The sequence below is a fragment of the Neophocaena asiaeorientalis genome, unplaced genomic scaffold, assembly GCF_003031525.2.
Source record: "Neophocaena asiaeorientalis asiaeorientalis breed wild unplaced genomic scaffold, Neophocaena_asiaeorientalis_V1.1 scaffold629, whole genome shotgun sequence".
NCBI classification, from domain to species: domain Eukaryota; kingdom Metazoa; phylum Chordata; class Mammalia; order Artiodactyla; family Phocoenidae; genus Neophocaena; species Neophocaena asiaeorientalis.
The window spans coordinates 7,891,236-7,918,150 of NW_020175468.1; the positions used below are offsets into that span (position 1 = coordinate 7,891,236).

General features: G+C 50.4%; 1 protein-coding gene across 1 annotated transcript; it reads right to left on the reverse strand.

Moving 5' to 3' along the window:
- Positions 1-82: 82 nt before the first annotated feature.
- On the reverse strand, positions 83-26,915 carry SUPT5H (SPT5 homolog, DSIF elongation factor subunit). The gene is made up of 30 exons (XM_024768231.1): positions 26,840-26,915; positions 26,491-26,568; positions 21,416-21,581; positions 17,726-17,791; positions 17,214-17,225; positions 16,618-16,687; positions 16,453-16,521; positions 16,278-16,343; positions 15,958-15,988; positions 15,133-15,201; positions 11,461-11,712; positions 10,175-10,264; positions 9,996-10,066; positions 8,314-8,419; positions 7,989-8,082; positions 7,764-7,900; positions 7,176-7,331; positions 6,930-7,076; positions 5,918-6,064; positions 5,706-5,831; positions 4,702-4,786; positions 4,266-4,385; positions 4,079-4,181; positions 3,868-3,995; positions 3,671-3,776; positions 3,057-3,215; positions 2,767-2,935; positions 2,448-2,651; positions 578-673; positions 83-491 (listed from the first exon to the last, which is right to left on the reverse strand). The coding sequence occupies exons 2-30, from the start codon at positions 26,563-26,565 to the stop codon at positions 348-350; spliced, it is 3,264 nt and encodes a 1,087-aa protein (XP_024623999.1). The 5' UTR covers positions 26,566-26,568; positions 26,840-26,915; the 3' UTR covers positions 83-347.

A 26,915-nucleotide genomic window follows, 5' to 3' on the forward strand; every position in this document is an offset into this window, starting at 1 on the left:
TCTGCAAATGACCCCACTTACAAACCAGAACACACACACACACACACACACACACACACACACACACACACACACACACGACTTTTGACCAAACAGCTTTTTATTGAAAGATCGTAACACAAAAGAAAGCTGGGGAAGGTGGGGACTGTCCCTGTCGACTCTACTCTGATTCCCATGAATATCAGGGAGGGAGACAGGAACCCAGAAAGGAAAATAAAAGAAATCCTGATCAACCCGGCTAGCCCTGCTCCAGGGCCCAGATCCTGTGTCAGAGCCAAGGGCCAGGAAAGGAAGGAGGGACACTCTCCATCTACCAGATTCATCTGCCAAAGTCCACCCTGCCTGCCTCAGGCCTCCAGGAGCTTCCCCAGGAAGCGGAGGTTGAGGATCTTGAGCTGTTCATCAAGGTCCATGCGGACTATGCCATCCTCGCCATCAATGCTCAGCAGGACACCTGTGGCTTCCCGATCCTCACCCAGGATCACCTTCACCTGGGGGGGGCGGGGACGACATGACACATGGGGTCACGGTCCTTGGCAGCAGCCCAATGCCCCCACATCCCTTTGTCCTCCCTTACCTTGTTGTTCTTGGTCGGGGTGATGGGCTCCAGGTGCTCACTGGAGATGCTGACAACCTTCTCGCTGTCCTTCAGGTATACGGAGCACATGCCTCCCTGGGGGTGGGGACAGCCTGGTCAGCCTGGCCTGCTCCCAACACAGGACTGATACCACCCCCCCCCCAAGGGACATAGGATCAGGGCTTATTCTAAGAAGTCACTTTCCCAAAGTGACACAGGGGCAGGAAAGGTGAAGGCTGGGCCTGGTTCCAAGGCCTGGGGTCTGTGGTGTATGGGGGCAGGGTGATCAGATCAGCAAGGAAAGCTCCAGCATGAAGCTAACTTAGGCCAAAAGGGAGACTGTTACTCAGGCTCTTGACTCATCGTGTCCCAAACTGGCCTCAGTTTCTTCCCCACACTCGCTTCTCATCCTGGGTCTCCGTCTCAAGGATGGCCTCATGGTCCCCGGCACCAGCCAGAGCTCTAGACCTCGTCTTAGTCAGCAACTTCACCAACAACCTCCAGCTCTGAGGCCTGTCCATTCAGCCTCCTGAGGGGTCTCTCCCACCTCCCTCTTTCCTCTCCTCCCCACAGCCCTATAGTACAGCCTGACCTCCCTCTGGGCTCCCAGCCCCTGATCCAACTATGAGAGAGCAACATAGTGAATTGATTCCAAACCACGGATCTGATCCCACCACTCCCCTGCTTAGATTCCTCCACCACCTACCAGTGCCCTCAGGACACAATCCAAGTTCCCCAGGCTGGCATGTGACCAGCTCCAGCCACTCCTCTGGCCTCATCACTCACCTTCCCCCTTGAATCTTTATGTTCCAGCCACAATGAAGAGACTTCAACCCCCCAAATGTGCCAGGCTTTCCCTCACCTCCAGGCCTTTGCACGTGCACTCTATCTAGAACACACTCAACCCCTTCCCCAGCCATTGCTCTCGGCTTACTCCTGCTCATTCTTCAGGTCTCAGCGCAGATGTCACCTTCTCCCGGAAGCCATCCCTGATCCCTTCCAAAGTTGGATAAGGTGCCTCCCTGGGTTCACATAGCTCCCCTTGCCCTCTGGGCTTCCTATATCCCAGCTCTGGCCACTTGGGCTGTCACTGTCTGGAGATGTGTCTGTCTCGCCCGCTGGAATGTGAAATCTGTGAGGGTAGGGCCTGGAGCTGTCTTCCTCTCTGGTGTTTAATTAATTCAATTAATATTTACTGAGGGGCCAACAAGGTGTCAGTCCCTCATCTAGGAACTGGGGCTACTTGGGAAGAAAATATAGGCTTGGTAATCAAAGAACCACACCAGGGTAAACTTTAAGCTTTTAAACAGGTAGATAACATGAAAAAGAATTACATGGACCCATAAGAGACAGATCTGAGACAGCCCAAGTGCTTTCTTGAAGGATGAGTAGGAGTTAACTAGACAAAGAATGGCAGGAAGAGAGTTCTCTAGACAGGGAAAAGTAATAAGCAAAGGCCCTGAGGCTGCAGAGAATTCAGTGACTGAGAAGAATGGAGAGAGGCCAGCAGAGCTGGAGCTGGGAACGCCCGGGGGGCGTGGGTGCCTGGCGCTAAGCCGAAGCCTGGCACAGAGGAGCACTTAGTCCATGTTACTGAACTGATCTTAGAAGAGTATGTCAAAAAGTAACCACACTCCTGGGTGCCAGTCACTGTCCCAGGCCGTTGGGGGCCCAGCCATGAGCACAAAAGGCAGAAGTCCCTGGCCTGTAGAGCTTACATGCCAAACCTTTCCACATCTATTTTTCCAGCTATAAATGAGTACTGGAAAATGGGGATAGACAGTTAAAAAGAAAACAGAAAACAGTAACCAGAGAGACTGGGGACCCCAAAGGAAAGGATGCCCGTCCACCCACCAGCCTGGGCGCTTACCGTGACACTGCGGATGACGCCTGTCTGCCCCACCACTTGTGTATCCAGGTAGGTGTCCCGCACCTTCACCTGGATGTCCGTGGTCACCCAGTCGCTGGAGTTCTGCTCAATGCCTGAGCCCGGCGTGTGTGGGTTGTAGCCACCAGGGGAGGGAGCTCCAGGTGTCATCGGACTATAGCCAACAGGGCTTGGGCTGGGGCTGGCCTGTAGGGAAAAAGGGATGGGGTCATTGGGAACAGGTTATTTGGCCTGGTTGTCCCTATAGGCCCAAGGCCCATCCTAGCCCACCACCCTCAAGGGCATGCCAAGTGAGCAGTACCTGATAGGCCATGGGCGAGGGGGTGGGGTGGTAGCTGGCTGGGGAGTGGGTGTTCTGGTAGCCTGCTGGGCTTGGCGCCACCTGGTGGTAGCTCTGGGGGCTGGGGCTGGGCTGGTAGGAGCCTTGCGGGGAGGGGGCTGCATAGGGGGAGAACTGGTCTGTGTTGTACCTGCAGAGATAAGGAGAGGTGCGGGGCATTAGCTGGGGGCATTAGAAGGGGAGAGAAGGAGGTGGTGGCAGTGGGGAGGGTTTGGACAGCGGGTGATAAGGCCTAGCCCCAGTGGACTCACATGGCTGGCGTCCCTGGCGTCTGCGGGTTGTATTGTGGGTTGACCTGCGGGGACGAGGGGTCTGGGTAGCCAGGTGTTTGGGGATTGGGGGTGCCCCCATAGGCCTGTGGGGATGGTGTAGGCTCATCATCGAACGCGTACTCATATTCTTCCTCAGCCCTGTTGGGGAGAGACGTCTGTTGAGAATGACTGTGGTGATCGCAATGATATAGCAAATGCTTCCAGAACAGCGCTGAACACCAGGCAAAACCAAGGCAACTTCATCCTCACAAACAGCCCCATCCAGAGGCCTCCATTTCACAGGTGAGGAGACTTGGGAAATAGAGATGAGGTTGCCCAAAGTGACATGACCAAGATCACACAATTTGTCTCCAAGCCCAGGTCTTGACCACAGCATGCTACTACGATGGGAGCTGGAGAGATTACTTTGCCCCCAGCCCCAGCCTTGCCTACCCCTTCACATAACCAGCCTGGAGCTGAGAGCAGAGAACACAGGGTGGACCACACAGACCCGTCCATCACACAGAAACACAGCAGAACCATTCACGTACATGGGCACACACATCCAGTGGCTCAGGAAACCCTGCCCCAGCCCCCAAGCTCCTGGCCCTCACCGTGATGGTGTGTTAGGATTGTTGGGGTCCCAGGCCCCACTCTGGGCAGGAGTGCGGCTGCCATCATGCAGGGGCGTCTGAGAGCCATAATGCGGGGTGCGACTACCTGGAATGGGAGAGATGTGTGTCCATCAGTTCTGTCCTGCCTCCAGATCCCCCCACATTGCCCCTCATCCCCGTCCCGTGGGAGTGCTCACCATCCTGGAGAGGCGTCTGAGAGCCGTACATGGGCGTGCGGGAGCCAGAGCCGTACATGGGCGTCTGGGAGCCATACATGGGTGTCCGCCCATAGGTCGAGGTCATGCCGCCCGGGCGCCGTGAGCCCCTGTAGACACAGAGAACAAGTGGGGTGAGTAGAGTCCTTGCACTACCCAACAACCTCCCTCCCAGCCCTGACCTGGCCCGTACACCGTGGTGAGGCGCTGACGGTCCACTGAGATGGTCTGGCAGGTGGAGTGCAGCTCCACGCGGGCTGTGGACTCCGTGGCATCTTTTACCACGCCAATGTAGCCTGGTGGGGAGGCAGGAGGTCAGGCTGGGTGGGCTCTCCTTCACCGTGCCCCTCCCCAGGCCTCCACACAGTCTTGCAGGTCACCTTTGTAAGGCCCCTGGGAGATGCGCACAGTCTGGCCGATGAGCTCGTTGTCTCTCCGCCCCCGGCCCCTGCTCATGCCGCCACTGCCACCACCTGGGCTGCCAAAGCCACCACGCTGACCTGGGGAAGAAGTCTGTCACCAGTCCCTGGGGCCATCCTCTCATGTGCTGTGCCCACAGTCAGGGTACCCTCCAGCCCCCTCTTCACCCTCCACCCTTGGGTTAGGAGGCTCCTCTGAGGGCCCACCACCAGAGCCCTGGGCTTTCCCATCACGGCCCTAGCCACCCTGGGCTGCACTGTGGTAGGGGTCGGGTCTCCCCTGGGCTGTGAGCCCCATCACGGTCGGGCCAGCCCAGAGCAGACACTCAGTGAGTGTGGGCTGAACAGCCTCTCTCTTCCACCCCCCAGACATATCCCCACCCCAAATTCCCCTCACCTCCAGCACTGGGGTGCATGGGGCTGCTGATCCGGGGGCTCATAGGGGCAAAGCCACCTACTGTGAAGTTGGTCACATCTCGCGGCTGGGGAAAGGGCAAGAAGTGAACAGGAAGGCAGGGCCTGGATGACAGGCTCCCAGCCCCCACACCACACTGCCTGCTGCCATTTGGGAACAGTTCCTGATTGAACCTGCCCAGCAGCCATGCCTCCCTCCTTCTGGTCACGATGCCTCAACTTCCCTTTGGGAAAACAGTCACCCCTATGCCATTGTGGGCCTGTCAATCAAGAGGCCCAGGCCTCCCTTGGGCAAGGAGTGAGACTAAAATGTGGTAGTCAGGAATTTAAACCCCCAGTGACACAGAAACTGCAAGCCATGGGAATTCAGCATTCCACCTGCAGGGCCTGAGAAAACCATCTCCTGGTCCCAGCTCCCCAGATCCCAGGTTTGATTTCCTTTCTGATACCTGGTTCTGTACAACTTCCCTACAAATCCCACCTCAGGAACTGCTTTCCCCTGAGACATTCAGGTGGCTCTCTGACCCCTCCTTCAGGTCTCTGCTCCAATGCCACCTGGAGCAGCGCCCATCATTCTGTCTCCTTGTCCCGTTTTATTTTTCTTCACAGTGCTTGCCATCAGCCCCAGGTGTATCATGCATGTATTTATTTATCTGTTCATCTCCAGAGCAACAGCACTAGAAAGGCAGAGGTTTTTCTGTCTTGCTCACTGCCGTACCCCCAGTGTCAAGCACCTAACAGGTGCACAATAAAACTGAATGAACAAATTATTTGGTAAATAGCTCAGTATCCCAGAACCCTTTTCCCAGAACCCTTTTCCCAGAACCCTTTTCCCAGAACCCTTTTCCCATACTTTGCCAAGGGCCTGACACTGACACTTGCCCTCCTAATCCTCCACAAGCCCATTCTTGTCACTCCTGGGGCCAGGGTAGGTCAGAGAGCCGAGTCAGGTGGTCAACAGACAGGGTGCCACCACGCCTGTCTCACCTTCGAGCCCCCTGCCAGCACCAGATGGCGGGTCTTGCAGACAAACATGCCCCCGTTCTCTACCAGTTTCTTGCAATGCAGGAAGGCGAAGCTGCGGAAGAGATGGCGAATCTCGCCCTCTCGGCCCTGGATGGGGAAGGACAGTCACTCTCGTGGCCATGCCCCACCCCAACTCTTTCAGATGTGACAGACGGGCAGGAGCTTATACTCACTGAGTGGGGGCCATCAATGACCTTGACAATGTCTTTCACATGGATGTTGTTCTGTTCTGAGTCCAGGGCCACGGCAAAGCGGTTGTCCTTCTTCCGGGTCACAGCCTGGTGCCTGACAGTCACCACCTTCCCATACATGTTCAGCACCTATGGAGGGAGGGGAGGGGATACTGAGGGGATGAGAGTAGAAAGGGGTGATGTGGAGCAGGGCTTCCCTACAGTGGGATGATTATTCCTGTAGGAGACTGTCCCAAGCTCTGCAGGACGTCTAGACTCCCTGACTCTGGGGCAGGTAATGTCAGGGAACCACCCCCCAGGCACTGGGTCAACCGAAAATGTCCCCAGTCATATTCCAAAACACCCTCTGGGAGGAGCCTCCATTCCAACTGAGCATCAGGGACCTGAGAGATGAGCACAGGAATAGATGTTAACATAATAGCTAATGTCTACCCATCACTCTGTGCCAGACCCATGCTAAATCCTTCACACAAGATTTCACTGAGGCCTCAAAATTTCCCTCTGAGATGGATGCTGTCACAATTCCCATTTTATAGAGGGGAAATCTCAGGCCCAGAGAGGGCAAGTTACTAGCCCAGGGTCATACAGCACAGAGCAACAGAGCTGAGATGTGAATCCAGAGCCCAAGGTCCTAAGCATTTATGTTCTGTGGCTCCCACATGCACAGTGAAGGGGAGGAAGGCACCAGCAGCACCCAGCCCTTGAGAAAGCACCGAATGCCTGGGTACGCATCTGATGTCACGGATTCAGTCACAACTAACGAAGTATATGCTGCTGCTATCTTCTTTTTACAGGGTGTGACACTGAGGCACAGAGAGGGTAAATGACACGCACTTGTCTGATACCACACAGCTGGCCATGGGTGACAGAGCCAGGTCTGCAACCCTGCGCAGTCTGGGATCTTAGCCACCATGCGCGGCCACCTCCCAGGATGAGGAGCTGGAGGGAGAGGAAGCCCCTAGAGTAAGCCTGCCTCTGCGTGCAGCACACACACCTGGAAGGTCTCCCGCTCCAGTCGCACGATGACACCCACGGTCTGGGGGTCCAGCTGCACCAGCTCCCCCCATTCATGCTGGCCCCCGACATCCACACCTGATGCCGTCTCTGAGCAGAGCTGCAGGTCCCGGGGGAGCACCTTCAGCTGTGGGAGACGGGAAAGGGTGAAGCAGGGTCCACGTGGCTCATCGGCCTCGGTCTCCTCCTGGCACATTCACCCCACTCCCAGCCCTCCACTAGCTACCTCGTGCATGGTGAGGTCAGAGAAGAGGATGACGAAGTTCTCCTCCACCCGCACAATGAGGCCTGTGTCGCCCTCGAACCGGCCGGCAATCACCTTCACGTGGTCCCCCATCTTGAAGTACTTCCGAAGTTCCTGGGCCGGGAACTCCAGCATGTCCTAGGGATCGGGTGTGAGGACAACAAGCAAGTCAGGGGAAGTCACCACAACCCATCTGTCTCCCCATCTTCAGATTCCACTCGTAGTCTCAGAAAGACCCTGGCCAAAACCCACTCCAGGCTCACACCCCCAACCACAGACTACCCCAGGCCACCTGGACCAACCTCAGCCTGCCCCGGAGACTCAGGACATCAGCCTGGACAACCCTTTACCCCGCACAGAGACAGCCTGTCCCCAAGACATATGACACCAGACTAGACACCTCCTCAGACCCACCTGGAGACAGCCTCACCCCAGACACACCATGCTGGGCCTAGACAAGCCTCAGACACAACCACCCCTAAGCAAACTAAAACCAGTGACCTCAAGATTACTCCATGGTTTCGTCATGCCCTCAACCCACCACGTACATACGGGCAGCATGGTACCCACCTTGAGGTCCTCGTGCTTGGGCATTATGGTGATCTTGTTGCCATCCACGCTGAGGATCTTGCCCTGCAGGTTGATGAGCTCACCCTCACACACCTCCACATTGTCCCCAGGTTGGAAGTTGTGTTCCCGCTCCTTCCCTGTGGGGGGAGGCACAGGGCTAACTTGAGGGCTGCTCACCATGGGCCGCCCCCTCCCTGGCCTGGGTTACTGACCAGGACCAAATACCTGTGCTTTCAGTCACCACCTCGAGGTCGATGCCCTCTGGCTGGTCCTCAAATTTCTCCAGCTCAGAGAGTGTGGGCTTCACACCCTCCGTGATCTGAGCCCCAAGAGACAAGAGGAAGAGAAGGAAGTGGATGAAAGTCAGCGTCACAGCCCAGCTGAGCAGACTGGAGAGATGGTGAGATTAATCCCCTGGGGATGCTCCTAACTTGAGGATCCAAGACAAGCCCAGATAACCCACTGCTCTGGGGCCTGGACCGCAGGAGGGAGAAAGCTTGGCCTCCCCGCTTCCCAACGCCATTAGCACGACCCCCTCTGGGACCCTCACCACAGCAGACATGGCAAAGCTCTTGAACAGAAAGCCCTTCCGGCTGTAACGGTTCCCCTCGAAGATGAGGAAGTCACCATCAGAGGCAACATCACCCCCCAGGGACCTGGGAGTTTGTGGGGGAGAGAACATTGGAAGCGGAGGTTAAGAGGAGAATCTTGCTGTACCTCAGTCTCCTCTGCTGGCAAAGGGGGAAAAGGACACAGGATGCCTGAGCCATCCCCTCCCAAAACACACACCCCTTGGCGAGAGTGACCTCTCACAAAGCCCAAAGGCCCCGCCTCAACGGAAGGGCGCACAGCACCCACCTTCTTGCACCCTGCTGCCCCCCGTCCCTGCTTTATTTTCCACTACAGCAAGTTTGACCCATCTTCCTAACTAGAATGGCAGCTCCAGAAGGGGGGGACTTAGCATCTTTTATTCACTATTTCCCCTATAACAGGGCCTGGCACACAGCAGGCACTCGGTGAGTACTAGCTAGACAAAGTATCAGACACTGCTAACAGTTAACACTCACGGACACATATGACCTCACCGACTCCTCCCCAAAGCCCATGACATCAGTAATATGAGCCTTGTTTCCAGGGAAATGAGAGAACGAGGCTCAGGGAGGGCACACCACACGGCCAACATGGCCGAGCCCTTGAGTCTGAGAGTCAAGATTCAAATGCAGGGGGGCGGGACTCCCAAGCCTGTGCTTAACTCTAATGGCCCTGCATGTGGGACAGGGGGACCTTAGTTCCTGCCCATGCTTCTAGAGTGGGGAGGGAAAGCCTGCCCCGCTCTCAAAAACGGAGCGCTGGGGAGCAGGCTGAGCTCCTCCTGCCGAATGCTCAATCATCTTCTCATTCACACGCTACATTTGGCAAGAGGCAAGACTGCTCAGCTGCGCATGTCTGGGCACTGCGTCAGACCGGCTACTGGGGGGCAGGGAAGGGTCACTCTAGTTTGTGCTCAGCAGGGGATGTCCAGACGGGTGGAGACCACTGGTGTAAAGGAGTCCAATTCAGGCATGTGAAGTATTAATCTGGCCTGGCCTGGAGGTATTAGCCCAGGCTGGCAAATCAAAAGGCTCATTCTACAGTCCAGCCTTTAACAGAATGAAAAACTGGCTGCTCATGATGTGTTTCCGGAACAGGACCAGAGGAAAAGCGTCACTGGCTCTCGTTTCTCCAACTCCTCCTCTCCTGCCCTCCCGCTGGAGCCCCCAGCAGCCCTGGAACACTGGAAACCCTGGGCTGCTCCAATGCTCTATCCAGCGGGGAGGGGGAGGGAGACACCCTGAGTGGAAGGGGCTCTGTACCCACAACTGAGGTGTCCAGGCATCAGGAGATGAGGGTAAGAGACTTTATAAAGCCTGATGTGTTGATAAATCTCATTTCAATATGTGATACCATTAATCACACTTACTAGGTGTCAAGTGTTGTTCTGGGTACACACACATATTAAATCATTTGAGTCTCAATACAATCCTAGGAAGTGGGGGTTACTATTATAACCTTTCCAGCAGAGGAAACCAAGGCACAAGGATGTTAAATAACATGGCTAAGGCTATACTGCCAAGCTAACCACTCACAAACTACAGATTGCTCTGGGAGCCCAGCCCTGTGGGGGAACCTGCAAAGGCATATCCTCCACCACAGTTCTGGGCACCCAGCCTGGCCCAGCCCAAGGACACTCACCTGATCTTTTCTGCATCAAATAGCCTCTGTGGAGGCCGCTTAAACTTCTTCCTTTTGGCAAACCAGTCTTTCTGTGTAGGAAAAGGGGCATGAGTAGGAAGGGTGAGGGACGAGGGCTTGGCCACCAGCAGGGGTATCAAGCACCCCCTCTCCCCACTGGCAGCACATCCCCATGATACCAAGCTCATTCGGGCCTTGATGCGGTCGTAGTCGATGCGCGGGATCATCTTTAGGGAGATGGTGTTTTGGCTGGGCTCCACGTAATCCACCTGAGAAGGCCAGACAGGTGGTCAGCAGGGGCCCAGCCCTCCCCTCCTGACCCCGGACACAGAAAGGGAAAGGAGATGCCAGGAAGGGCAAGGGACAGAGGGTGATGGGGAAGAAATGAAACTGCTGACAAGTCCCCCAAATTCACTCTCTAGCCTGTCTTCCCTCCATTCTGAAACTGAATATCCACTGCCATCTTGACATCTCCACCTGGATGTCTAGAAGGTCCCGCACACCCAGCATAACTGCAACTAACCTCCTGATTGCCCCAAACCCACTCCTCTCCCCATCTTGTCCCTCTCCATCCTTCCTTCTTCTCAGGCACACAACGTGGGACGCATTCTTCACTCCTTTTTTTTCTCTTATACCCATATCCAACCTGGTAGCAAACCAGTCAGCTCTGCCTTCAAAAATTCTGACCTCTCCCCTCTCCTCTACTACTGCAGCCTCAGTCCTGTCCTACCATCACCTGCCACCTAGGCTGTGGCAGCAGTCTCCTCACTGGTCTCCCTGCTCCCGTGGCCCATCCAGTCTATTGCAGGGTTTCTCATCTGGGTAAGCCTTTGTTGTGGCGGCCGTCCCGCGCCTTGACGGATGTTAGCAGCACCCCTGGCTTCTAGCCCCTAGATATCAGACTCAACTCCCTCCCCAGGTGAAACAATCAGAAATGTCTCCATTCATTGTGCAAGGTCCCCTGGGGGTACCCCTGCTTGAGAACCAGTGGTCTAGTCCCAATGCAGTCAGCAGCGTAATCCTATCAAAATCCAAGCCACACTGTATCCCTTAGAACCCTCCCATCTGACTCCAGTAAAAGCCAAAGCTCTAGGATGAGACACAGGCCCCGTTGCCTTCCTGAACTCATCTCCTGCCACTCTCATCCTCATTCACTCTGCTTCGGCCAGTGACGGTCCTAGCTCATGGGCTGCCTTCTGCCACACCCCTTCCCCGAGAACTCCACGTGGCTCACTCCCTCACCACCTTCAGATCTTTACTCAACACGCATAGAACATGCACAGAAGATGGTCATCCGTTTCCTGTGTGCTCACAACAAAGTCCAGACTCTGCTTCACCTGATCCGTGTGGGGTTCTGCTCTCTGCACTAGTCAGGGGGCTGGAAAGGACAAAGAGAAAGGAGGGGAGGACAGAACAGAGAGCCCTGGCCTCCTCGGCCACCCCAGCCCAGCCCAGCCCCAGACACCTGAGCGATGTCGTCCTTATAGATGCCCCGCTTGAGGCGGACCCAGGATTTTGGTTTCAGGTTGGCCACTTCCTTCACCACTTTGAGCACATCTGTCATCTCCTTGATGGGCACCATCTGCTGGTTCCAGTAGCCAAGCCGCAGGTTGCCCACGCCCTCGATGGCCTGCTTCACATGGGTCTGCTTGTAGGCCTCCACGTAGATGTAGCCCTTCACATGCTCTGGTGCCACTACCGACTTAATCTGCAGGGGCTGGAGGGCCGAGCCAGTGAAAAGAGACAGTGAGACACGACTGCTGGTACCAGTAATGACTGCCACCTCAGCAGTCTCTCTTCTAGGAATTTATCCCACAGAAACATGTTTGTGCAATGACCCCCACACAGGGACATTCACTGCAGAGCCATTTAGCATAGACAACAAACAAGACTGGAAATTTTTAAATGCCCCCAAAGAGGGATTTGTTAAGTTATGGAATAACCATACAGACATAACTCGTTTTACTGCTCTTTGGCTTTATAGCACTCTGTAGCTATTGTGTTTTTTACAACTGAAGGTTTGTGACAGCCCTGCAGGGAGCAAGTCTATCGGTGCCATTTTCCCAACAGCAATTACTTTTTAGTTAAGGAATGTACACTGGTTTTTTTAGACATAATGCTATGACACACTTAATAGAATACAGTATAGTGTAAACATAACTGTTGCATGCAGTGGGGAACAAAAAAATTCATGTGACTTGCTTTACTATGATATTCACTTTATCGTGAGGGTCTGGAACCAGTATCTCCGAGGTCTGCCTGTACCATGAAATACAATGTAGTACTTAAAAAAACAATGAGATGGATCTATATGTAGTGACACAGAAAGATATCCAACATATGTTCTGTGGAAAAAGCAACTAGAACCAAAGAGAGCTGGAGTGACTATACTAACAGCAGCACAGACTTAAAGACAAAAATTGTTACCAGAGACAGAGGACATTTAATAATGATAAAAAGTTCAATCCATCAAAAAGATATAAGAATTATAAATGTATATGAACCTAACAACAGAGCCTCAAAATATAGGAAGCAAAAACCAACAGTAATGAAGAGAGAAATTGGTAATTCACCAATAATAACTGGTGACTACAATACCCCACCTTTGACAATGGATAGAACAATTAGACAGAAGATCAACAAGAAAACAGAACACTTGAGCAACTCTACAAACCAACAAGACCTAACAGACATCTATAGCTAAACAGTCTGTCAAACAGCAGTGGAATTCTCAGGGGCACACTGAACACTCTCCAGGATAAACCATATGTTAGGCCACAACACAAGTCTCAAATGTAAAAGGATTGAAATCATATCAAGTATAATATATTCTTCAACCACACAGAATGAAGTCAGAAATCAAAGGAAATTTACAAGGTTCACAAATATGCAGAACACACTTCTAAGTAACCACTTCAAAGAAGAAATCGTAAGGGAAATTTTAAAATATTTTGAGATGATGAAAACAAAAACACAACATACTAAATTTATGGGATGCAGAGAAAGCCGTGCTTAGAGGTAAATTTACAGCTGTAAACACCAATTTAGAACAAATTTTTTTTCAAATCAATAACCTAACCTTCCACCTTAAGAAACTAGAAGAGAAAGAGGAAATTAATCCCAAAGCAAGCAGAAGGAAGAAATAATAAAGATCAGAGTGGAAATAAGTAAAATAGAGGTTAGAAAAACAATAGAGAAGACCATCAAAACCGAAAGTTGGTTCTTTGAAAAGATCAACAAATTTGACAAACCTTTAGCCAGACTGACCAAGAAAAAAAAGAAAAAACTCAAATTACCAAAATCAGGAATGAAAGAAAGGACATTACTACCAACCAAACTTACAGAATTTTAAGGCATACTATGAATAACTGCATGACAATAAGTTAGATAATCTAAAGGAAATGAATGTTTTGTAGAAAGACATAAATTACTACAACTGACTCAAAAAGAAATAGAAAATGTGAATAGACCTATAAGAGGTAAAAATATTGAATTAATAAGCAAAAAGCATAAACACACACACACACACACACTCACAGACACACACACACACCCAAAGCCCAGGATTAGATGGCTTCACTGGTGAAATCTACCAAACATCTAAAAAATTAATACCACTCCTTCACAAATTCTTCCAAAAAATAGAAGAGGGGGGAACATTCCCAATTAATCCTATGAATCCATTATTACCCTGATACCAAAACCAGACAAAGACATCCTAAGAAAACTACAGACCAACATCCCTTATAAACATAGATGCAAAAATCTGTAATGAAATAGAAGACCAAATCCAGCAACATGTTTTCATACAGTACGTGAATTATATTTCAATTTTTTAAAAAGCACCTCGTTTGTTTCCATATTCGCTGTGATAGTGAAAAATGGAAACCACCTTATGCTTACTGTCATGGAAAGATGACTATGGTATTGACAAAAGGCTCTCTGCAGAATGATACGTATATAATACCTTTTGTTTTTTAAATACCTATTTTTCAATATGCAGAGAAGACAGTCTGGAAAGACACACAAACCAACAGTAATTACTTCTGAAAAATGGAACTTGCGTATGGAGAGATTTTGGCTTTCATGATATACATGTACCACTTCAGTCCCATCTCAAATGGGGTCACTAGAATCTTGCCCAGGGCATAGGGCAGAAGTCTGAGCACATTCAACATCATGATTTGCAAATCCTGCAACTGTCCACTTGGTCCCACTGACACACACCCACTGTTTTGGCAGGTAAAAGCTATGCACTCAGCCTAACACAAATCATATTCAGTGAGAAAGTTACCAACCAGCACGTCCTGGTTCCAAAACTAACAATTACGCCTATGATAACAGTTACATTTACTGAACACAAGCTGCAGAACAAGTCCCGGCTAAGGATTGGACATATTCAAATATACTTAATCCTAACGATGCTGAGGGGCAAGCAAGGGGCACAACGAAGGGAAGCGGCTTGATAGAGGCCACACAGTGAGGAAGCAGCAGGGGCAGGATTCAAAACCCAGGAGTCTAAAGAAAAATCTGTGCCCTTAATGCAGCATCTGCTGCCTTGCACGCAGCCAGCATTACTTCATGTTTTGTGTGTTGTGTGTGAATGAGCCCTTAAGGGGCAGGGACCAGCTCTGGCATGGTCACGGCTGTATCCTCAGCATCTCCCAATGCCGGGACCAGCCCAGAGGAGGGGCTCAGTGGATTTTGATAACTGAGTGAAAGAGAGAAGGAAGGAATTCTCCTCCCCAAAGGCCTGTTCTGTGATGCACTTAGCCACACTGCCCTATGGTGGGACTCGCAACCGAACAGTAAGAGGGTGACAGCTGCCCACCAGGGTTGGTGAACAGGCAGAACTCATTCTCAGGCAGAAAAGGCTCAGGGAGCTAGATGGCTGACTTCCAGAGGGGTGCAGAGGCTGGGAAATCCTGCCAGAAATGCAGAAAGAATGAAGACAGTACCTCTGTAAGGCATGAAGAACACTTTGATCCAGAAAGTAGTCATTTTCTAGCTGAAGCAGCTCACCTACCAGGCAGTGTGGCTCAGCGCAAGGGGTATCTGGAACCCCTGAACTTGTACTGTCCCTCACTCTGGGCTTTACCTGTCTCTCACCCACGAGCTGCTTGCCTACCCAACTTACCGTGTCTGTGAACTGGTAGGCAATGAACTTGCGCATCAAGGAAATGGCTGTGGCCCGTTCCTCCCCAATCTGGAAGAAGAAAGGCAGACTTAAGAGAAATGACAAGATGGAGAACAGGACATAGAAAAGGGGGCAGGAGACAGCAGCAAGAAAGACAGAGTCGGGGGAGGGCAAGATAAGGGTAGGGGATTAAGAGGTACAAACTACTATGTATAAAATAAAATAAAGCTTTAAGGACATATCGTACAACACAGGGGACATAGCCAGTATTTTCTAATAACTATAAATGGAGTAGCTTTAAAATACTGTGAGTCACTATGTTGTGCACCTGAAATTTACATAATATTGTAAGCCAATTATACCTCAATGAAAAAAAGAAAGAAAGAATCATCAAGCAAAAAAGATAAAGTAAGACAGTGGGAATTCCCTGGCCGTCCAGTGGTTGGACTTGGCACTCTCACTGCCAGGGGCCTGGGTTCAATCCCTGGTTGAGGAACTAAGATCCTGCAAGCCATGTGGCGTGGCCAAAAAAAAGATAAAGGCCAAAAAAAAGAAAAAGTAGGAGAGAGGGAGGAGCAAGAGAGATGGAGTGATTACAGAGCAAGAGTAATGGACAGCAAGAAAAACAGGGAGGAGACACTGAGTGAGGGAGGGAGAGGGGAGGGGAGGAGGAGGGTGGGGGGAGAGAGACGGATGTAGAGGCAGACAGAAGGAAGAGAGTGACAGATCAAGGAGACCCCGGAAAGACAGAAGGAGAGTTCCCCCCAACGAGGCCGCCTCTCCCTTTCCCCTGCCTCCCCCAAGCCATGAGGCCAGAGCACATACCTTACATTTGACAGTCCACAGATTGGGATCCCTGACAGGAGAGGAAAAGGAAGCCTTTTAGTGAAACTGTCTCCTCATCATGAAACATACAAATCACCACACCCATCCTTCTTCCTCTCCCTCCACACCCTCTCCCTTCTCCATCCTTCCATCCATAAGCAGAGAGGAGAACAGTGCCAATCTGCCCTTCCCCTCTTTTCCCACCATACACCACTCTGTCTGTGTGACACTGTGACCTGATTTATTTCAGGGAGTGAGCCGTGTGGGCACATCACCCCAGTAAAAATTCCCACCTCGGCCCTCCTGTCCCACCCCCTTACTTGACTCCCGGGAGCAGCTGCTGCTGGGTGATGTCATCCGAGAGCTCATCGGATCCTCCATACACCCTGGAGAGAGAAGGGCCGTCAGGAAGGAAGGGGTCTGTCAGACCCCTGACCCTTCTCGGAAAGGAACCACCTGCTCCCAGCCTCCCATCAGCCCAGCCCACACCCTTACGTCTCTCCCACAGATGACTTTGCGTATTTCTTCATGTAATACTCGCCCAGTTCTTCTTCTCGCTGGTCCCTGGGGTGTGAGGGGGAAAGTAAACAAGAATTGAAGGTTGAGGAGAGGAGGGTGGGCTGACCTGCCCCCAAACCTCCCTTTCCCCTCACTGCTTACCTCCAGAGGTTTTGTAGGCGGCGAGCCCCGGAACGGTCTTCATCCAAGACAACATTGTCGATATTGGAGGCTGCAAAAAAAATGGGCAGATGGGGTGAGTAAGGGGAGATGAAGAGCAAGCAGGGGCCTGGAGAAAGCGGTGGGGGTTAAGGGGGTCAGAGGTGGGTCCTGGGGCGGCAGATGCCTCACTGAGGAAACCCCTAACCCTCATCTTCCTATTCTGGCCTACTCAGCATCCTGCTTCTCAGTGTCCTCCTTGGGGATGGGGCCCAGCAGTTGGGGACATCCAGCTGTTCCCCATCTCATTGCCACTGCCTAAGCACATCCTGAACTCCGTCCCAGCCCCCCAACCCCTTCACCCTGCTACCGGCAATGCTCACACTCACACATACACGCACACATAAACACATACACGCTTTCCCAGGCCAACAACTGCTGGAGACCTGGCCCCAGACCCCCTGCCTCTGGACCCTACGTGAGTCAGAGCCCCCGGGGCCGGGGAGGGGTCAGGGGTGAGGGAGGGTGCCACAGGCAGGAAGGAGGAGATGTCAGGATATGGGAGGAGGGTCGGGGAAGCACACTTTTCAGGTTCTTACCTTCAATCTCTTCTACTTGGAGGAAGAGGAGGTGGTGGTGGTGGTGGTGGTGGTGGTGGTGGTGGTGGTGGTGGGACAACCAATGGGTTGGGGGAAGGGGAAGGGAGGGACACAAGAAGGTTGAAAATCAAAAGTAAAGGCCAGGCACCAGGTGGTGGGGGGAGAAGCCGAAATGTATGAGGCGCACAGAACGGAAAATAACAGGGAAGGGGTGGCACTGGCCCAGGAAGTGGGGGGTATCTTGGGATAGAGCCTGTCCCACCCCCACAGCCCCCAGAAGGGATTCACTGGGGCCCTAGGAGCCCAGAGTCCTCTCCCCACAGCCCCCATCCCCCCAACTCATGGGCCTAAAAGGAAAAGGGTGCGGAGCTGGCCTCTCTGGCAACGACAGAAAGAAGCAAGGTGAGGAGGGTGTGGGTTGGGGTGGCTCTGGGCATGGGGGTGGGGGTGGGCTCTCAAGGCCCTCTCGGCCACACCCCCAGTGGTCTCCCAGAGGTGGGGCCCACACACACCTTTCTCCAGGATGTCCTCTGCTCCATCCTCCCACTGGTCCTCATCCTCATACTCATCGTCCACATCTGGAACGGGAACGCCAGGTGATCAGCAGGGCATCCAGGGAAAAGATGACCTCATGACAACAGCTCCCAGGAAACATCTCCTCTGGGCAACAGGCACTACAAATCCCCACCTCACAGGTCAGCACACTGAGGCTCGGACAGGTGAGGCTCTCATCCAAAGCCTCAGAACTGCCTCAAGCAGCAGGGTCAGGTCTAATGTGCAGATCCACCTGACTCTGGAAGTCATCCCTCCCCCTACCACACACAGATCCATTTTAAAAATAAGCAAGCAGAAAAGTCCCCTCCCAACTATCAAGGGAAGGGAAAATTGGTATATAGTTTTTTTTATTTGTTTGTTTTTTTAAAGATAGGGTTTGTGGTTTGTTGGTTTTATTATTATTCGCTTACATTTGTAACAGCCAACCCTTATTGAGAGCGTACTGCGTGCCCTGCCCTCCTCTGAGTACTTCCCAAATTCCTCATTGAATCATCCTGGCAACCCTAAGGGAGGTACCACCATTGTTCTAATTTTACAGTAAGGGCTCTGAGACCCAGAGAGGTCACCTAACTAGCCTAAGGACTCTCAGCTGATACCTGAGAGGCAGTCTGGCTCCAGGGTCCATGCGCTTAACCTCTCCACTACATAACACATGCTCTTGTATGTATTGAATATTACACTAAAAACTGAAACAACACACAACGAAAACATCCAAAGTGCACAGAGGGTGTAAGTGTACAGTGAGTCTCCCTCCCATTTCTAACCCGTCAGTCCCCTTTCTCAGGTGCAACTGTGTGACCAGCTTCTAGTCTAGAGGTAATCTGACCTTATAGAAGAAACGCATATAAATCCCCCACCACTATTTTCCCTTCACACAATTTCTTTCCCTATAAACTTATTTATTTATTTATAGCTGCACTGGGTCTTTGTTGCTGCACGCGGGCTTTCTCTAGCTGTGGTGAGCGGGGGCTACTCTTCATTGTGGTCGTGTGCTTCTTACTGCGGTGGCTTCTCTTGTTGCAGAGCACGGGCTCTAGGCACGCAGGCTTCAGGAGTTGTGGCACGCAGGCTCAGTAGTTGTGGCTCGCGGGCTCTAGAGCGCAGGCTCAGTAGTTGTGGCACATGGGCTTAGCTGCTCCACGGCATGTGGGATCTTCCCGGACCGGGGCTCAAACCCGTGTCCCCTGCATTGGCAGGCGGATTCTTAACCACTGTGCCACCAAGGAAGTCCCCTTCCACACAACTTTTTAACACACTGTTCTGTCCCACCCTCTTTTTTAAAGCAATACTAGTAGCTTGGAGTTCTTCCATAGCAGCACACGCCTCATTATCTGTCCTATAGTTCATTATACCAGGCCCTTATCATCGATGGACATTTAGGTCACCAAACATTTGCAACTGCAAACAGGATCACAGCAAGTGTCTTTGTTCTTGTATCCTTATGTACCTGGAGATCCCTCGATCTCCTAAAAGGGAATTGCTGGATCTAGGGTCCTGATGTGGTAGATGTTAATGGGCACCGCCACAGGCAGTGCTGAATGTCACTCCCACCACCACCAAGTAGGTGTCCCTAGTGGCCCACATCTTTGTCACATGGCATGTTATCCGTTCTTTTGATCTGAGCCCATCTGCTGTCTAAGACTTTCTCTCTAAGCAAGGACTCCCTCCCTCTCAGCCTTTCAGAAAAGGGCCGAAGCTCTCTCAGAACCAGGAACACCTAGAGCATCTCCTGCCCCTCTGTTCCCTGGCTTCCTCTCAGGTTAGAAGGTCCCAAGAAAATGAAGCGTGGTGTTTCAAGTCGCTCCTCTTTACCTGCGTGTGGGAAACAAGCATTCTCATGTATGGATGGTGGGAGTATCAAGTAGCGACATTTTCAGGAGCTGATAATTGGCCAAAGAAAAAGCTTTAAAAACATATGCATCGGGCTTCCCTGGTGGCGCAGTGGTTGAGAGTCCGCCTGCTGATGCATGGGACACGGGTTCGTGCCCTGGTCCGGGAGGATCCCACATGCCGCGGAGCGGCTGTGCCCGTGAGCCATGGCCGCTGAGCCTGCACGTCCGGAGCCTGTGCTCCGCAACGGGAGAAGCCACAGCAGTGAGAGGCCCGCGTACCGCAAAAAAAAAAAATATGCATCCCATTTGTCCAGCAATTTGACTTATAGGGATTTACCATGTAAAAAATCTGCCACGTCTGTGTTTGTTAGATGAAAAAACTACATCTTCATTTTCACTAATCTCTAAGTGAAATTTAGTCAACATCAATTATGTCAACAAAATTTAGTCAACATCAACTATGCGCAATGGCAACAAACCACAGTAGTGTCAGCCATGAAATCTGATATTTTCATAGCACAGTACCGCTATAAATATCTCAAAATATTACTCACAATCAGTGTTACATCAAAATTAGATTCTTAAGAGATCCTCCACTAAATCTTGTTATTTCAATGTGCTAAAAAAGAAGCACATACATCACAATGTTCTCTTATTATTTAGATACTGTATTTCAATATAATTGTTTTCTTTGGAATCCTGTATATTTTTTTAAATGCATTTCAGAACATGATTCTGAGAAGGGTCAGGGAATCACACTTCCATAGGTTTCACCAGACTCCAAAAGGGGTCACGGTACAAAAAAGATTAAGAATGCCTGATCTAGGTAATAACTTGCATATGTGAGTCTAAGTGTTATATGAAGATGCTCAAGGCAGTGCTGCTTATACTACTGAAAACTACAAACAACATCAATGTCCCACAAGAGACTGGTTCAATAAAGCACATCACAGAATGGAACAATGTGCAGCCATTGGAAAAAAACAGATATTTCAACAGTGATGATGATGATGATGAGAGCAGCTAAAATTTAGAGTACTTGCCAAATGTTCAGAAAACTTTCCTTCCGAGAATTAACTCATTTAACCTCAACTATCTATGTTATATCTACCTCCACAAGCATTGAACAGAAAAGCAGTTATAGAACAGCAGAGACATTGTGGGTCTATGTAACATAAATAATAACCCTGTTTTCTGAGGGCCTACTGCAGGCTGGGCATTATACTTTGGGCTGCCATCAGCTTGACGTGCTTTACATGCATAGTCCCCCAAATCCCCAAAACATCCCTGCTGAAGTCGGCAGAACTGCCTGTCCCCCTGTACAAGGGGGAAAAGAGGCTCAGACAGGCAGGCAGCAACTTGCCCAGGGCCACGTGGAGAAAAGAGCAGAGCAAGGCCAGAAGGGACCTGCATCTGTCAACCTCCACTACCCTGTCCAGCTGCCTACTTCTAGGTCATCTGAGCTTTTCACGATTAGTAGTTTTTTAAAGGAGGATAATGGCATTGTAACTGGGTTTTAAAAGGATCTATCTTATAGGAATACATATGAAATATTTTGGGGTTAAATTGTGTATTTGGGATTGGCTTCAACATCATCCAGTGGTGGGTGGGAGTGAGCAGGAATAAGCAAAACAGGTGCAGCACTGAGCTGTTCACTACTGATGCTACGTGATGGCAGAAGGGGGCTCCGTAAACTACCCTACGATTGTGTGTTTGACATTTACCAAAAGAAAATGCTTAAAAAGTACATTGGAGAAATAGAACTGAAGGTGGAAGTCCAGCCTCTGCTCAGCACTCGCCAGCCCTGTCACATACCAGCCTCATCCAGAATGAAGCCGCCGTGGCGGGGTTTCTTGGGGGGCCGGTCATCATCTTCCTCCTCTTCTTCCTCATCATATTCCTCCTCCTCTTCCTCCTCCTCTTCTTCCTCAGGCTCTTCCTCCTTCTCACTACCTGCTGCACTCCGCCGCTCCTCCTCTACCTGCAGGGTCAGGTAGGGTTGGGGCACCAGTGTACTGAAACCCCCAAATCCAGACACCATGTTCTCCACCCCTAAATCTGACCTCAGCTCTGCCTGGACGATCACAGCCCCCTCTGCTCTGCATACATGTCCTTCCACCCCGGCCAGGCCTCCCGGTAGCCATCCTATCTCAGTGACAGCACCGCCATCCACCCAACCAATATCTGGGAGCTGACCCCCCCCCCCAAACTAGATCTCCTTGCTAGCCTCCACCGAGCCTTTAAATGTTATCACTCCATTAGGTTTGGTCCTTGGCTCTTGTCTCTCTCCATGCTACAACTCCCCTGGGCCATCTCATCCACTCCCTTGGCTGTGGTGGACATCTCTGTGACGACTCCCACATCTGTTTCCAGTCCACACTGCTGCCAAGGCCACTGACCGCCTCTCACAGCTATTCTATGGACATTCTTTGGTCCTTACCTATAAGACCTCTCACACCACCGACCACTCTCTATGCAGGGAAACGCTCTTCCCTTGGTGTCTGCCACATCGCGCTCTCCTGGCTTTTCTCCAACCTCTCCGCCTGCTCCTCTGCAGGCTCCCTTTACTGTGCTCACCTCTCAAATATTGGCTTCAATCACCAGGGTTCAACCAAGGGCCCACTTTCCTTCTCCCTCCATGTACTCTCTTCCTGGCCATTTTACCTTCCACGATCTCACTTACTGTCTCTGTAGATGACATCCCATCAGTCTCCAGTCCCCTACTTTTTCCCAGAACTAGAGACCCTCCTGTGCCAGCAGCCTCCTGGATACCTTCCTCAGATGTCCTCTGAGCCCTTCACAACCACCACACCCCAAACTGGCCTCTGTGTCTTCCCCTAGACCTGTGCTTGCCTCCTCTAGCTCCCATCAGGCACCAAATTCCTGACCTTTCTGCTTTTTGAGCATCTCTTCAATCCGTCCCTTCTTCCCCATCTGCACAGCCCCTAGCCTAGGCTAGAACATTGCCCTCTAAATCTGAATCCTTGCCCCAGCTTCCTTTCTTGTCTCTTGGCCTCCAATCCCTCTTTTTCATACAAACCACAAAAGGCAATGACCCACACAAAACAGTGTTCCCCAAATTTCAACCTTTCCCTCATTAACTTCATGACTTTTTGCCATGTCCACATCGGTACAACCCATTTATCTAATATTTTCTTTAAATTCACCAAAATTTTTACTTCTGAGGCAAACTTTTTTGTTTTGAAATGTTTCGGAAGTTAAAACTCTTTAAAGGTTAGCTAGTTATAAACAGAAAGTAACCATAAAGATAAAAGCAAAACAATGTTACTAAGTCCCAACATGACATTGTTGCCTGCTGCAGGCTAAGTCTAAGGCCTGTTCTCCCTGCCAAACACAGAGACTAGCAAATTTCAGAAAGGTGTTCAAGACACAGTAGCACTAAAGTGAAACTTTCTCCATGACCCAATTAAAAGACAGCATGTGCAACTAAAAAGAAAATAAATGAGTCAGTGTGGCTTCAGGTCTTAGTCTTATTCCACCTAAAAGCACTTCTCATTACTCCCCACCTGGAAAACATCCTACAGTCTTGGGAAACTATGACCTAAAACACGAATCTGGGGGACTTCCTTGGCGGTCCAGTGGTTAAGACTCCACACTTCTGCAGGGGGAACGGGTTCAATCCCTGGTCAGGGAACTAAGATCCCACATGCCGCACCATGCGGCCAAACAACAAAAACAAACAAAACCAAACCGAAACAAAAAAACATGAATCTGATCATTTGGTGCCCTGCTTAAAACACAGCCACGGCTCCCCACTGCCCTCAGGTAAAGAACCAGCTCCCTAGCAGCCTGGTCTGGGAGTGCACACTGTGCCCTCTGCCTCTCCCTCTCATCCCGCCTCGCTGGGCTCCCCCTCCTAAATGCTAGGTTTGAGCCACAATGAACCACTTGCAGCATGCTCTCATAGCACTGTCCATCATCCATGCTGGTCCTCAGCATAAAAAGCCTTTCTCTTCTGCCTCTTGTTCATACTTCAATCAAAATACCCTCTCCTTTTTATTATTTCTCATAACTTATATACAATTAAATATATTCTTTTGTATATTATCTAATAATATTTAAAAAATCAAAATCCATCGTATACCAAAGATAACCCCTGGACATTAATTATAGAGAGTCCACTTTGAAACAACATACATAGTTACTCATAAATCTTCTGTAGTTGAAAGCTTTTAGCTATGAAATTCTTCTCCCTTCATATGAGGACTCTATGCTCCATAATGAAGGTAATTGTTCCTACTTTGGAACAATTTGCCTTCTTTATTTAAGTGATACTAGTTAGTCCTTTGGCTGCCTAGAAATTTTAAAAACAACTGATAACTACATCTACTGCCTGCAAGAGAATAAAGGAAAAGGAGCATAGGAGGCAATCTCATACATTATTGATAAACACATACAAAGACAATATTGGTACAAAGCTATTTCTCCATATAGCAACTTTGAATTTTAATAATAAATACATATATATATCAAAGATTAATAAAAGAATAAAATTATCCAAAAAAAAAAAATACCCTCTCTTCCAGGAAGTGATGCCCAGGAAGTGATGCCTGCCCTCTCCCCACCAGGGAAAGTCAGGCACATTCTCTGGGCTTCCTCCATCACAGCCCTGACCACCGAGAGCTAGCTCCCTAAGTGAAAGGCCCATGCTAGCTCAGGCATTGCTGGGTCCCTAACACACCACCCAGCCTGGGGCTGGGAACAGAAAATGACTAAAAAAATAAGGCTGACCCTTGAATAACATGGAGGTCAAGGGCTTCAACCCTCTGTGTAGTCAAAAATCCACACATAACTTATGGCCAGCCCTCCGAATACAAGGTTCCTCCGTATCCACGGTTCTGCATCTCAGGATTCAACCAATCTTGGATCATGCAGTACAATTTACTATTGAACAAAAATCCAGAAATAAGTGGACCCAAGCAGTTCAAATCCGTCGTGTTCAAGGGTCAATTCTATTTGCTTAGTACAGAATCCTAACTAGCCCACAATGTCCCTTACTTTAACAATTCACACTACAGGAGGACCACAGCCTGACTTCTAGGAACCTTGTCATCATCCCCCTTGGCTCAGTCCCAGCAGTCTTCTTTCCAAACCTGGCTCCGCATCCTCTGAGGAGATAGCTCTCACTACTATCTCTATGTTACCTCAGGGCTTGAACGTGCTCTTACACAGTCCGTCCTCAGCATCCCCTGGAGTAACCATCTGCTTATAAAACTACCTCCACCTCAAGACAGAGAGCTCATGAGGGTCTCATTACCATCAGGCTTTAACCACAAGCAAAGTGTCTTGAAGCCATGAGTCAGAGACCAAGGACTCAGTGAGACAGCTTCAAGTAAAGGCCCTTCGTGTCATCTTCCCTCTTGTCCCATTCCCACCATGGCAAGCTGAGGACTCCCCAAAGGACACAACAAAAATTGACAATCAAATGCCTGCAGAGGGCAAACAGGAAACGTAAATAAGTCGGGCAGCTCAAGGGAAACCTATGGCACTCTTCACCTACCTGATGTTTTCCAGAACACAGGTTTATGAAATCTTTCCTTTTCTTAAATCTGCATGATGACAAATGGCAATTAATATATCCCGGGAACTGGAGAAAATTCCTAACTTTAAAGAAGGGGTGCCACTTCTTGAGAAAAGTGCTGCTGTGGGTGTCACTCAGATTGCTGGCTCTTCCCATTGTCCCAGAAAAGCAAGAGAGCTTGATTTTTACATGAAATTTCTACAAGTGTTGGCAACTAACTTAAGCAATAAGTTAACGTTTCTATAATCATACTGCCATCTCTTTGTTTGTCTGTAATTGTTGCCTACTAAGTGTAAACTCTGTGAAGGCAGAAATTTGCCTTGCTCCACTCTCTCCAACGCCTAGGAAGTGTCTGGAGCATAGCAATAGATGCTCAAACATTTACCTGTTCAACAAACGAGTGAATGAGGAATAAATAAAACAGGCTAATAGCTAATAAAATAATATCTGAAATCAGCTATGCCCCAGGAAATGTTTATTTGGTTCCTAAAACAGTGACATTCAACAGACCTCTTTGGGTTGAAGCTAAAGTGATCCTTTCAAAATATTAGATCACATGCTTCCTTTGCTCAAAACCTTCTCATGGCTTCATCTCACTCAGTTAAGGACAAATTCCTCACCACAGCCTTTAAGATTCGACAAGATCTGGCTCCTGTTACTTCTATGTTGCACTCACTCTGATCCAGCCAAACTGAACTTCTTGTCACTTTCTGAACACCACAGACATGCTCCCAACTTTGCACTTGCAGTTCCCCATTACTGGAACACCCTTCTTCCACATGACATGACTTACTCACTCACCTCACAAATCTTTTTCCAAATGGCACCCTCCCAGACTCACCATGATCACCCTACTCAAAGTGCAACCAGCACTCCCTATTACTTCTCAACTCTACTTTTCTCCAGAGTGCCTTCTAGCTAACTAAATGATTTACTTCTCAGTCATGTTTGTTTACCTTCACCAGAGCAAAGAAAGATTCTAAAAATCTGTTTTGTTTAGTGGCGTAGCCCAAGGGTAAAGAAGTGCGTCTAGCGTGTAGTAGACACTAGAAGTATATTTCTGGAATGACTGAACACACCTAAATATAAAAACTAATAGTGAGTTCTTACTATATGCCAAGTCCTTCAAACACATCACTTGTTATCTCACTGGACCTGGAACATCCCGGGTCTCCAGCACCTGAGCCTCTGCTTGACTTGGGCTTGCCTACTTCCCTATCTCTCCCGACAACCTGGAAGCTCCCAGAGGCCAGAGCTCCTTCTGATCCCCGCTAAGCTCCCACATGGGCCGTTCTGCCCTGGTCCTGTCCCCAGGCGCAATGCCTCCCCCAGCGTCCCAGCCACAGACCTCGGCCTCCTCGCCGTCACTGCTGCGCTCGCTGTCCTCCTCCTCGGAGAAGTTGCTGTCTTCGCTGTCCGACATCTTCTGCTCGCAGGAAAAGACGGCGGCCTCAGCGCTTCCCCCAGTTCCGAGCCCCACCCCGAGCCTCAGTTTCCCCTCGGGTTCCCGGGGAGAAGAAAAACCCCTCAGCGCACTTCCGGCAGCCTCGTTCCGGCAACCGTGATCCCGAAATGGGACCACCCCCCGACACACGCCATCCGCTATACCTCCCGAGTCCCCTAATCCGGTCTCTACACCTCCTTGGCCCCCGGCGACTCCCGGGCCTGCTACCACGGCCTCCAACCCAACCTCTCACCGTTCAGGTGCCACCTCCGCCTTCGGCACCAGCTGCCGTTCACACGACGCCAGGCTGAGACTGACGTGCCTCTCGC

Bases quoted from the DNA above. Each gene is read 5' to 3' on its own strand.
- SUPT5H (XM_024768231.1), bottom strand. From the start codon at position 26,565: ATGTCGGACAGCGAAGACAGCAACTTCTCCGAGGAGGAGGACAGCGAG. The intron at 16,344-16,452 runs GTAAGGGTGTGG...TTCTCTCTCCAG, and splicing joins AAGTCATCTGTGGGAGAGAC to GGTGTATGGAGGATCCGATG. The intron at 6,065-6,929 runs GTGTGTGTGCTG...CTCCCTCCATAG, and splicing joins TGGAGCGGGAGACCTTCCAG to GTGCTGAACATGTATGGGAA.